Source organism: Caloenas nicobarica, chromosome 27 (assembly GCF_036013445.1).
Source record: "Caloenas nicobarica isolate bCalNic1 chromosome 27, bCalNic1.hap1, whole genome shotgun sequence".
In the NCBI taxonomy this organism is placed as follows: Eukaryota; Metazoa; Chordata; class Aves; order Columbiformes; family Columbidae; genus Caloenas; species Caloenas nicobarica.
Window position 1 is genome coordinate 4636483 of NC_088271.1, and position 13205 is coordinate 4649687.

General features: G+C 46.7%; 1 protein-coding gene across 2 annotated transcripts in view; it reads right to left on the reverse strand.

The window, feature by feature from the left end:
• LOC135999064 (ceramide synthase 4-like) overlaps positions 1–13205 on the reverse strand; it is a 48541-nt gene that overhangs the window by 29374 nt on the left and 5962 nt on the right. Inside the window, exons 1-2 of one of the 2 annotated variants that reach the window (XM_065652508.1) lie at positions 12852–12930; positions 9546–9600 (exon numbers count right to left, since the gene is read on the reverse strand). In XM_065652508.1, the coding sequence (XP_065508580.1) occupies positions 9546–9565 (20 nt within the window). In that variant the 5' untranslated portion in view covers positions 9566–9600; positions 12852–12930. Of the gene's footprint in view, positions 1–9545; positions 9601–12851; positions 12931–13205 lie in introns of those variants that run through there. The other variant, XM_065652507.1, reaches the window with a different exon arrangement.

Here is a 13205-nt window from a genome sequence, read left to right on the forward strand (position 1 = left end):
CCCCGCAGTGGCTCTGGGCCAAGTTCGTTAGCTCCGCCAGGTCTCATTAACTTAACTGCAGCACCACGCTAACGACCTTGCTCCAGAACCAGCACAGCTATTCCTGCAGAGACCTTCCTGGTGCAGCCAGTTTTCCCAGGGTTAATTAACCTCCAGCAGCACAGCAGTGCCACGGGGGAAATTATTAATTAACGTGGAAGCACAGTGCCGTAAGGAGGCAGTCACACTGCTTCTCGATGCAAGTTGCTTTATTTTTTCCACGGGCTACGGCTGAAATAATTAAAACCAAAGAAGCGTCTTAAAGCTCGATGGGCTGGAGATCAAAATGGCTTGTCCCATACTTCTGAGAAGCAGTTGGGGTCAAGAAACAGAGTCCTCTGCGTGTTTATAAAGGTTCCCTACTCTTTCAAATGGAAGAGCCATTGTGTTCTAGTCCTGCGCTGGTCCATACTTCCTGAATTTGGGTTACGAATGCATATTATGCATGCGAACCCTTAACTGATTTTGCATAAGAATTCAATTATTCAAGAATTCCGTGGGTAAATCCTCTCTCAGCTCTTCCAGACAGTTTCTTACCTATTTGATGTTTCCCATAATCCTGACGTCTTCCACTTTAACTACAACTACCTGTTGCAGCCGCACAAGTTAGAAGTTCAGACATGAATTTTACCGCACCTTTCTTATGCAGAAATAAATAATTTTAACAAAGAAAGCTCAGATTAACATGACACGGGCTATTTTTTAAACACCTGTACTATATTTAATCTCTTAATCTTAGTTTCCAGTGTTTTGGTTTTGCTTGTTTTTAAAAAAACCCTTCACACTAAAGATCACAACACTGCGATTATAGATTTTTCTTCATGTATTTTTTCTAACATATTTTGAGTATTGCCACTAAAGATTGGGTAAAATTTATAGTTTAATAAAAACCTTTGCACCAAAATTCTTAATGACGTGCCATTATTTTCAGCACGCTGAGACGGAGATTACTCAGCTGGTTCCAGTCTCCTGCCTGAAGGGAAAACATGAACCTTTTCAAGTTTCACTTCAGCTTTGATATGTTCATTTCCACTTCCTCGTCCCCGTTCGCCATCCTGGCGTCACACCTGCTTGCTCACATCGCCTTATCTTGAGCAACATTTCCTTTGCCTGGGATCCTTCTCTTCCCCTATCCTTCTGCTGGTTCTTCACCATTTTAAGGCTTTTTTAATTATCAAGCAAATTCAACCATGGGTGGACAGTGTCCAGGGGACTCGGCTGAAATGTATCAATTAAGAAAATTTCCTAAGAATGTCCACCAATGGCCAAAAAAAGGAAAAAAAAAATTAAATATTTCCTTATAGTTGCAGTCCACGAACCACCTATTGACCGTCACTCCCTCTGTCAAAGTAACTTTCCTACAAAACCCACCACCCCCGACACCTCCATTTCTTCAAACTCCTTTCAGAGATTATTTTAAGCCTGTCTGCTCCGGTCTTAACTGATGCAGAATCTCTTGATCACATGGACATATTCTGGTACGAATCCTGAATATGAATCTCTTTTTATCGGCAGCCAGTTCTGCTTTATTTCTCCTCTATTTCCTACGTTTCTCATCTCTTTCTCTTATTTTTCTTAATGCCCTTGTCTTTTCCCTAAAACCACAACTTCCAACAGAATCTCCCCTCCGTTTTTTGCATGAAATAAGAATTTTTTTCAACTCTGACTAGTAGTGACAGAAACAAACCCACAATCTCCTTCCCTTTGTAATCATCACCACTATGTTCTCCAGGTTCACTCTCCTCACCCAGACTTTGTTCTCTACATTCTCTTCTTCGGAAGCTGGCTGAAAATTTGAAATTATTTGTGCAGTTTTGTTTGTCCACCAACGATCCTCAACTTTCTGGCGTTGAGATGTTCTCCTCACTTAGATCTACCAGCCAACATTTCCTACCAAATTATTTCATGTCTGCTGCCCACCTAGGAATAAATTCATTTTGCAATTCTTCAACTTTTTTGAGGAACGTTTCACTATTTGCTTACTTCCACTGCTACACCAAGAGAGGCTTGATTCTTCACTTTAAAAGCAGAAAGGCAAAATTTGAGTCTACAACCCCCTAAGAAAACATCTTTTTTCAGCTCACCGAGAGAGCTTGGTTCCCAGACTTCCCAGCTTTTCACCAACATTAACCTGTCTCATACTTCGGTCACGCTCTGTTCAAAGGCAACAATTTTCACACACACCTTCTTTTGGGAGACCTCTGTCCCAGAACAAAAAGCATAAAATACCCAAACGAACATTAGAAGTTGCAAATAAAAGTCTGGCAAGCAAGCTTGCTTACCTAGATCTCCAGCAAACGTCTTCCTTACCCAGCACAAATTACTTACTAACATCCATACCTCGTGCTCCGCTTGCCTGCTCCCGCGTCGCCAGGCTGCTCCGACCGCCCCAGCGCGGGCTCCGGGCTGGTGACACTCACCCACGTCAGGATGCAAATCACACAGCCCTTCTCACGGGTTTTGCCCAGCAAAAATCAAGTACTGGTTCAACCAGTTAAAACACAAGGGCAGAAAAGGCACCGAGTACTGCCGGCTTCGCCGTGTCTTTAGTCAGCAGGTACGCGGAGCAGTGGGCCTGAATTTTTCTTAGCCTTCCTCTTGCTGCTGATGTGGTTTCAGAAGCTCTTCTGGTTGCCCTTCACACTGCTCACTCCAGCGGAGCTTTGTGTTTCCTGTGCTCAGACAACACTTGTGTATTACTCCTGGCCAGCCATCCCCACCTTCCTGATACTTCCATCCTGCGTTGGAGCTCGATCCACAGTTCCACGTTCATCCCTGCTGGTCTCCTACCATCCCTGTTTGCCTTCAGGCATGTCAGGATGGACCAAACTGGTGTTTGGAGGATGTCCCGGAACATCAGCCAGCTCTCTGGGCTCCTCTCCCTGCCAGGACAGTCTTCCATGAGATCCCACCAAGCAGATCCCTGAACAAGCCCAAACCTACTCTTCTGAAATTTAACAAAAACTCAAGAACTTACATGCACATTTGGAAATACCGTGGCTGTTTCTGCCATATTCCTCCTCCAGGAACCTGGAGATGTTTCCCTACTATGGCTGAAAAACCTGGATTGAACTTCAGTGCCTGTTGCCAAACTAGTCCCAAAAATAAAGTGTTGTGTTAAGTTACCGGTGCAAAAAGCAGCAGAGACAAAAGCTGAAGACCTTTGAGGCTCTGTCCGGCACTTACCCTGCGGCTGCACTATTAATGAGGTAACATTCCTTTATTACTTCCAGGGCAGGGTGAGGTAATATAAACCTTGTCCTGACACTTGGGAACATTCAGTTTTCTGCTACTGAATGCTAACTCTACAAACAAAAAAAAAAATCAACAAAAACCACTGGAGACCACAAGTTGATTGTTTTGATAAGGCACAAGAACTCCATGTTCTGCTGTTACTGTGTAAAAAACTACAGACCATTCTACATCTTAGTAAAAACATCCAACCTGACTAGTGTCCAAGTACAGCAACTGAGGCATCCAAATACCAGCTAGAACATCTCCACAAAATACATAAAGACATGTATTCCCAGATCTACTTGTGTTTCTTGAGAGAGTACAAACATAAAACGCAAGAAGGAGGCACCTATAAAATCCAAACGAGCTACTCAGCAATTTCTTTGGATTTTTTCCTTCATTCTTCTACTGCTTGCGATTTCCTCCAGTCTCGCTGCAGAAATAGCACACATCACTTGATAGAACTGAGGAAGAAAATCCAGTTACTGGCCTCAGGCCACAGTGAGTCAAGAATTCAGGTTGGAAAATCACACGAACAAATCAAGATGAGGCAACTTCCAGCTGAACCGCTCATCTCTCCTTTCTCTGAATTCATTGGTACCAAACAAAGCAGGAGCCAGGCAGTCTCGGTGAGACTTTCTCCTTCAAACTGAGCTACAAGACGGTAAAACTACCGAAAAGTCTCTAAGTAGAAATGCTATTTATCCCCCAAAACACTACCAACAAGCAGTTTGTACACCATTGAAGCATTTTCACAGATTTTGGAAGGAGAAAGGGACAAAAAGGAATCACACACTGTGAGAATACACACTGAATAAACCTCAAAACTTTAAGCATGAGCAGCAATAACTTTGTGAGATCTTGAAAACTCTTCCAGAGGCCAGTTCTGGCCCTACAACCCAAGTCCTGTGCACAGAGGTTCAGATGCTGGAGAAACAGAAAATATTTGCCCAAACCTTTTGATACAAGACATACCCCAGACATCTTTTCTACTGTCAACTGAGATTTTCATAGAGTCCTAGAACGGTTTGGGTTGAAGGGACCTTAAAGCTCATCTAGTTCCACCTCCCCTGCCATGAGCAGGGACATCTGCACCAGCTCAGGTTGCTCAGAGCCCCGTCCAGCCTGGCCTGGGATGTCTCCAGGGATGGTTCATCCACCACCTCTCTGGCCAACCTGGGCCAGGCTCTCACCACCCTCAGGGCCAACAATTCCTTCCTCATGTCCAGCCTGAATCTCCCTCCTTTAGTTTGAAACCATCACCCCTTGTCCTGTCACAACAGGCCCTGCTCAAAAGTCTGTCCCTATTTCTTATGGGCCCCTTTTAAGTACAGAAAGGCCGCACTAAGGTCTCCCCGGAGCTTCTCTTCTGCAGCTGAACACCCCAACTCTCTCAGCCTGTCCTCCCAGCAGAGCTGTTCCAGCCTCGGGTCATTTCTGGGGCTCCTCTGGCCCCTCTCCAGCAGGTCCATGTGTGTCCTGTGCTGAGGACCCAGAGCTGGACCAGCACTGCAGGGGGTCTCACCAGAGCGGGGCAGAGGGGCAGGATCCCCCCAAACCTGCTGCCCACGGGGCTGGGGATGCAGCCCAGGATGTGATCGGCTTTTTGAGCTGCGATCACATGTTGACAAGTCACGTTGAGCTTCTCATCCAACAACATCCCCAAGTCTTTTTCCTCACGGCTTCTCTCAGTCCATTCTCCACCCAGCCTGGATTTGTTCTTGGGATTACCTCCCTTCACGCTTGGGATTTCAACTGATGATCACTATCCCTGTTATACAACAATCACATATAAGGCCTCAAAAATCTTAATTCTAACTTAAAAACTGGGGTATATAAAAAGCAGGTAGTAGGTTTCCAAGTCATACTGAAGTAACGCTACAATACTGCACAGCTCTCAAGAAAGCCTCATTATCTGATACTTCGTTACACGATTCTTCAGCCTTTTCAAAGCATAAATATTCCTAAGTCATCGCACGGCTCTGGTCTCTCCTAATCTGTCCTCCAAGAATCAGCCTTCGCAAGCATTTCTGTTCCCTTCCGGGACAGCTCTTCCTCTTCTGCCCTGTCGCCTCTGGCCTTAATTCTGCAGTTTATTGCAGCTTTTAATCCCCGTTGCATGTAGAATTCTGATTTCCCTGCAGTCCAAAGCCCTAATTTGTACAGTCAGCCTCTACAATGAGTCGAGTGCTCCATTATCCTTACCCTTAACTCTCCCACAAATGGGTCATTTCCCCAAAGATGCGCTTTCTAACCCACGACACCAGCAACCGCGAGCATTCAGCTACGTGAAGCACCGAACTCCTGAACTGCTCATCTCGGGTCAAAACGAGAGAACCAGCTGTGATAAATAAGACAAAGGGACAGATGTGTGTGACTCCTCTGCCACAGATCTAGCAAAAATAAAACATCCAAGGGGAATCAGATCACCTCAAATGCCAACGCAGATTAGGAAAGCGCTTCTCTATCAGTCGGGATGGATTTGTTTGCATGAATTTGAGGGAGGCATCCCATCTCCAGGCCTCGCACACCTACAGGTTGCAGAGCATGACTTTTCACACAATCCTCGCTCTCCTCCCTTGTGCACGAAACACACGGGCTTTAATTACTTTGTTTGCGCTGGCTTTGAATTTTGGTATCAACAGCTCCATCAGCTTCCCAGGTATTTGTTCCCACAAACTCCCCAGGCTGTTCCAAAGCTTAGAGGAAAAAAAAAAAGAAGACATTTAATTAGTCTAAAATTAAGATTTTTTTTAAATGATACTCTTATGCCTCTAAAACTAGTACGTGTTCTCATTATTTTTCATTTCAAAACACAAAACTTAAAACCTTATCTGAGAACAACATCTACATTCCCAACATTACCACAAAAATACATTAAAAACATTGAGAAAGCAACAGCAACCAACAGAAAGCTGCCTACAAGATTAAAAGAATTGTGACCCACTTTCCACAATCATTACTGCTTAATGAGTAATGCAATCTAGCATAGGAGGAGGGCTGTTTAAAAAAGATTTGAATATGAATTATTCTTGATTAGCACAGGTAATTTAAAAGCCCTGTAGCATGAATGGCGTATAAAGCAGAAAGTAAAACTCGAGTTCTTTCACCGTCCGCTGTCTTTCTCTGTCCTTTGCTGGAACAGTATCCAACACCGAGAAAACCCGTCTCCAACCGAGCTTTACCTATTACAGAAACAAATCACGATGGGACGGTGTATTATTTGTCGTGATGCTGAACCCCGTGGCCACACCGCATTATTTATCCAGCAATTGTGGCATTATGGGATGGTTTCTTAATTTGACGTACATTTTAATGAGCAATCCTGCTGAATGCAGACTGTTTATTGCAGATTGCGGTCTTCTCCGTCTTCTCCTAATTAACATGGACCCTCGTTAAGCTGCAGATTCCACTTCCCGGTCTGCTAACGAGGAGTTCCCGCTGCAGGGACAGTGACAGGTAACTCAATCACGGCATTTACTCCACACTGGGCCAGTCGCCCTACAACACGTATATTAATTTATCTTCAGCCAGAGGGACAGTCACAGGCACCTGGATCCCCGTGCACAAAGCCCTGACTTGAGCTCAGTGCTTGTTTTTAAAATACAGATACTCAGGGTCACTTTCTCCTTGCTTTGATTCACCCCAAATAGCTTCACAAGAAAAAGAAATCACACAGAAATTATTACTGCAGGATATCTGCCTCCGTGCTTTGACTTCAGCGTCACCTCTAAAGAGGAAAATTCCTCAGATCTTTTATTTGAAAACATGAAACACCAACTCTGACACAACATCTTTCAGATCCTCCAGAAGGAAGCTTTCGTATAGGTATGAAGAAAGGCAGACGAATAATAAGAAAGCTCAACAAGCCCCAGGGGTAAAAGAACACTGCTTATTACAATAAAAATAACCTGGATACAACTTCTACCTCTTTCAGAATTTTTTTTTGCCTTATCTATTTCGATTCAAAGCCTTGGCACTTGTTGGGCTGGAAGGCAGATGCCATCCCCGTGTCCATGGCCATCTGTGCAACACTCTCACAAAGCAAAATATTTGAAGAATTTCTTGATTTTTGGAACTGAATTTTAAAACAAAGAAACTAGTTGTTCTCAAAATCAATAAAAGCTGAATCAATCTTGAAGTTAGTGGAATTACAGCAGCTCTTTGAGCACATTTCCTATTTTTTTCAAATAAAAGCGACTCGTGAATTAATTAAAATGAAAGCACATTGGAGTGGGGAACATGCGCTGGATTCTTGGTATTGCTGTGTAATTATGGCCAAACATGCTGAGGCGAACCGCTCAGCAAACATGGATACACCACAAAAACTACCCGCAACAAAACAGACAATCTTCAGTGGATTTTCAAAACCGGGAAAATTATGACATTTGATTTCTCTTAAGAAAAACCTGCCATGGAATGCCAGGGAAATTAAATAAACCTTCGATACAGATATACTATAGGTTAATATGTACGTATGACAGACCCATAATAAAATTAAAACCTTTATTTGATTGGATATTAGGAAAAAATTCTTCCCAGAAAGGGCTGTTGCGCATTGGAACAGGCTGCCCAGGGCAGTGCTGGAGTCACCATCCCTGGAGGGGTTGGACAGACGGCGATGAGGTTCTCAGGGACATGGGGCAGTGCCAGGGGTGGGTTATGGTTGGACTCGATGATCTGGAGGCGCTTTTCCAACCAAAATGATTCTATGATTTGAAAGACAAGGGCGGTCAAGGACATGGAACATGGACTTGCAATATATCAATGAAGTAATATATTAATTAATAACACAAATGATCCGAGGCTGGAACAGCTCTGCTGGGAGGACAGGCTGAGAGGGCTGGGGTGTTCAGCTGGAGAAGAGAAGCTCCGGGGAGACCTTAGTGCGGCCTTTCTGTACTTAAAAGGGGCCCATAAGAAAGATGGGGACAGACTTTTGAGCAGGGCCTGTTGCGATAGGACAAGGGGTGATGGTTTCAAACTAAAGGAGGGAGATTCAGGCTCGACATCAGGAAGAAATTGTTGCCCCTGAGGGTGGTGAGAGCCTGGCCCAGGTTGGCCAGAGAGGTGGTGGCTGAACCATCCCTGGAGACATCCCAGGCCAGGCTGGACGGGGCTCTGAGCAACCTGAGCTCGTGCAGATGTCCCTGCTCATGGCAGGGGGGGCACTGGGGGAGCTGGGAAGGGTGCTTCAACACAAACCATTCTGTGATTCTGTGATAATTTTACTAGTAGGAAATAGTTACACTATTTTGGCTTTCTAAAGAGAAATCTACTTTTAAGTAAGTTCTTGGATGAGACAAAGACTCTTGGCTTCCCCTTGCAGTGAAAGCACGGGGAAGAAATCTGGAACAGGCGTTAGAAATACAAACAGGAGATAAACCACAGGGCACAGTAAGCAATCCCGACCCTGGAAATCTTACTACACTTTTGTTCTCATCAACAGGTTCTAAATTCACGGCTGAAGTAGAGTCAGTTCAAAACTGTGCTCCCCTCTTTTAATTGGATTTTAGTGTGTATTTGTTACATCATAGCAACGTTTGGATGCACCAAAGGGTGCAAATTTTTTTAAAAAGCGATTTCCAAGATAATGCTGTGAGGTACAGACTCATTTGTTAACATTTCAGAGAACAAGTACAAGTTAATTACAGCCCACACTACAGAAAGTCAAGACAGATTATTTGTTTTGACTTGTGCATTTAAATCCTTTGAGATTCTACAATCTCATTTCTTGTCCATTTGCCTCCACCTGAACAAAGTCAAATACTGGAGCACAGCGAGAGAAGCAGCAGATGTGGTTCCTTTAAGATTATATCAATGGGTGGAGAGATCCCCTACAATCCCTATAATGAAACTGCTGCTCTTTCCAACCTGGAAAGATTCCCCTGCTGAGACGGGTTCCTTGTAACCCAGAGCCAGATTAAACCAAAGCTGCCAGAGACTAGAGCCCGGCCTGCGCCTGCTCCTGACCAGTGCTGCCACTTCACTGCCACCCTGTACTCGATACAAGAATTTGAATCGCATTCACAGAGAACAGACCCCTTTTTTTTTTTTTTCACTTGGGTTGATTTTACCCCATGCCGGTTCCTCAGTGCAATTCACTACCTGGTTCAGAACCCTTTGTGCAGGGTATGAGAGAAAAGCACGAGTGGCTTGGGGCAGGAAAAGGTGTTGCTTCTCTCTATAGAAATGCAGCTCGAGCTGATTGAACTGTTGTGTTGCAGAAAGCAGCTCCAGCGAGCTCCAAATGTCCAACTGCGGTACCGTACCTGGAAATGTCTGGGTTCATGGCACCAAGTTCTTACTGGCCTCTGCAAAAGGAACCTGGAAAAGAAAAAAACAATGTAAATCAAAAAATTAATTATATGTCATATATCATCAATGCAGCCCAAAGCAATTTCTGAGCGTACATAGGCAACTAACTTGCAGGGACCCTCAGCATCACATCAAACACTCTGTACTTGTGTTTCTCCTCTATTTCTCTTAAGAGCAAGTAACAAGCTCACGAAACTTTCCCCTACTCATCTTAGACCTGAAAAAGCCGCGTACAACCACATTCTAGCTGCGTTCTGCTCTCTCGCAGACAAATAGGCTGAATTAAGATCTCAAGGTTCCCCGAGAGATCGTTCATTTACAACAACCGCTTCCAAAGTCTTGACAGACCATCAGAACCTGGATACGTGGTGACCCGGAGGCCACGGAGCGGCTGGCGGATCCCTCGATCTGCTGCGATCGGTGCCCACAAACCAAACGCGCGGATCCCGGGTTGTGTCGGGGATCTCCGGGAAGAGACGTCCCAGGGCTGGAGCTGCCTGGGGAGAAAATGAGCCAAAGCTCCGACGTCGGCCCAGACACAACAGCCCCACCAGCTGCAGCGTATTGAGCAGAATCACCGCTCACCAGGAGAAATAACTGGTTTGCAGGTTGATTTTTGTGTATCCAGCCCATATTTGCTGCTTCCTACAATGGGATAACGCTGAAATGTGTGATCTACAGAGGCTTCCAGTTCCCTCCCTGGCCTGGGAAGTGTTGCTCTCTGCTGTGAGCATTTCAGAGAACAAAAAACTGTCTCAATCTATGAACCCAGAAACAATGTTTTTCCCCAAAAAGTTCTGCAGGGAAGAGTTGAGAATATTATTGAAGCTGGTGTTTAAAATACAGAAAAAAATATTAGAAAAACAGTATTAATTTTCTTGAGATACATCTCAAAGGACAGAAAACAATCAGACTTTCTTGACACATTTTTGCTCCTTGAGCCCTGTTGGGCTCAGGAATATAATGACAGATCCTCATCAGCTGCCTTCAGAAAACTCCTCAATTGCAGGAAGGACCGATAGAGTTGGGTTTGTATTTACTGGACACTGCTGAGTCTATAAAAATTGGCTGTTACTGTGATATTGACTCTTCAGAGCTCCTGCTCTCCATTTCAGTTCTGCACCCAAAGGGATGTCAGATGCCTTCAAATCCACAATAAAAGTGCCTCCCATCCAGCTGGTGGCCTTGGAAGAGAAGAAAAGGAACTCCCTCCAGTGGAGAAGGTTTAAAAAGAAGCCGTCATTAGCTCTACCTAGTACATACTAGAAAATGGAACTTTTCAGCCTGTGGTGACGTCTACAAGAGTCCAAAACCTCAGGGCTTCAGGGTTCAGCCAGGTCGGTGTCCCAGGTATGAACAGACACTTCAGCCATCCCCAGCACCACCGTTTGTCTCTCAGTTCAGCTGGGTCTCCCTTGACGTTGTCTGAGAACACGGGAAAAGGGCACCAGCTCAAAATACACATTTTTATTTTGATTAGAGCTGAAATACAGCACTGACTCCTCCAGCACGGTCCGTCGGGCTGGCAGCAGGAATCTGGTCTTTGCCACACGTAAACGGAGGAGCCGGGTCTCTCTGAATTACCTGGTGGCAGACTGCAAAATAAACCCAGTTTCTGTGGATTTATGTGGGCTATAGCAGAAGGACAATGTGATGACCATTTTTCATTGCAGGTATTCATTCTCCTCCCTGCCTGGAAGCCGCTATTGAGCTGAGAAATCTCTGCTCCACTTTATCTCCTTAACAGAACTCTAGCAGGAGATGGGAGTCAGATGAAGAAAATTAATATTTTATAGGAATTTCACCAGTTTGCAAGAGCTAATAACCCAGAGCAGGTGTTCCCCACTCAGCAGCATCGATTTGAGGTAAAAAGCACTTTTGGCTTCGCATCAGATGCACTTTTCGACTTTGTCAGCGTCTTTGCTGCTCCGAACCCAAGCAGCTCACAAAGTCCATTATCTCCCAACATAGAACCTTCGGTTAACAACGTAACGGCTTGCCTTTTTTTTTTTTAACCCACAAATAAACGAAACTAAAACCAAACGAAACCCAATAATAACACCACCAGCACCACCCCCAAACGCCACCCAAAACGTAACAGGGGAAAAAGCTTCTCTGCATTTTTAAGTCTCCGTAAGTCTCCTGACTATCTTGATAAACCTGAGCTTGCAGATCCATCAGTCCCAGCCTCACACCTCACAGCCAGTTTTATCTGTTGCCCAAACAAGAAATTGGCTCCTTTGGGGAACCAACATCACCCCTTGTCTGGCTTTCGCAAAACCTCTCTCATAAAACTTCACATTACACTTGCAAAACCAGGAATTACCTTTAAACGCCGATAAATGACGCAGATAAATAAGCAAGCACTTTCAAACCTGGCTGGCTAAAATTCAGGTGTCTGACTCCGCACAGCACCACCCGTCCCACAAACACGCACCCCCTGCTCTGGTACCGACTCCAGGCTGAGCTCCCAGCGCTTCCTCAAACCAGCCATCTGACCTGGCTTTAAACCATTCCACACGCTGAACTCGCCATCAAGCATTTGGTTGGGGTATTTTGGAAACTTGAACCTAAGGTTCGGATTTTTTTTTCGTCCTTATACTACTTGAATTTTGACCATTACACGAATATTTTTAAGAAGAATCACAAACATATTCTTTCAGCCTCCTGGCTGGCTTTGCCACCCTTTACTCCGGGAACAGTTTTCACCACCAGCAAAAAAATCTTCCCTCAATTTCACCATTTTTCAGGGTTAAGAACTCAACTCGGAGCTGCCACAGGACAGAACTGGCCCCTCACAAAGTGCCGAATGGCCGCTGCTCTGACCTTCCTGCGCTCAATATCACCTTTATTTCTGCACGGACAGCTCACTATCACCTTTATTTCTGCACACACAGCTCACTATCAGCTTTAGTTCTGTACTGATTCCACACGACCTGCCCGCGCACGGAAACTCCCCCGGCCGAGCTGCGGAAGCTTCTCCTTCTTCTCCTCGTCCCGCCCGTGGCCGCCCCCAGCGCCCCCTCGGCCCCTTCCCCGCCGGCTCCCTCGGCAGGTGGGAACCGGCTCCTCGCAGCTCTTCCCTCCGATCGCGCCTCCGCCCGAGGGGCCGGTCCCCGAAGCCCCTTTGCCCCCCCGGTCCCTGCGGCCCTCGGCAGCGCCCACAGCCCCGTTGCCACCAGCCCCCGGCCCGGGCAGCGCCGGCTCCCCCGTCACCCCTCGGGCAGCCCCGGCCCCGCGGGCTCCCCCCGTTACTTCACCCGCTCGCCTCCAGCCTCCCCCGCCGGGGCGCCGCCCACCCGCTGGCCGCCGAGCCCCCGCCGCGCCCGGCCTGTGCGCGCCCCGGGCGGAGCGAGGAGGAGGCGGCGGCCGCGGGGCGGGGCGGCCCGGGCGCGGCGCTGCTCCCCCCCGGGCCCGGCCGGGCCTCCCTCCCCTCGCCAGCCCGGCCCGGGACCCCCGAGCGCGGGGCGGGAGGCCCGAGGGGAGCGCCCGGGGTGGGCAGCGGGTCCGGTGGGGGCGTGCACGGAGGGGTTGGGGGCGCCCGTAGGTGCTGATGCCCCTGAGGCGCTTCACCCTGTCCGGGCCCGGTGCTGGTGCCCCTGAGGCGCTTCACC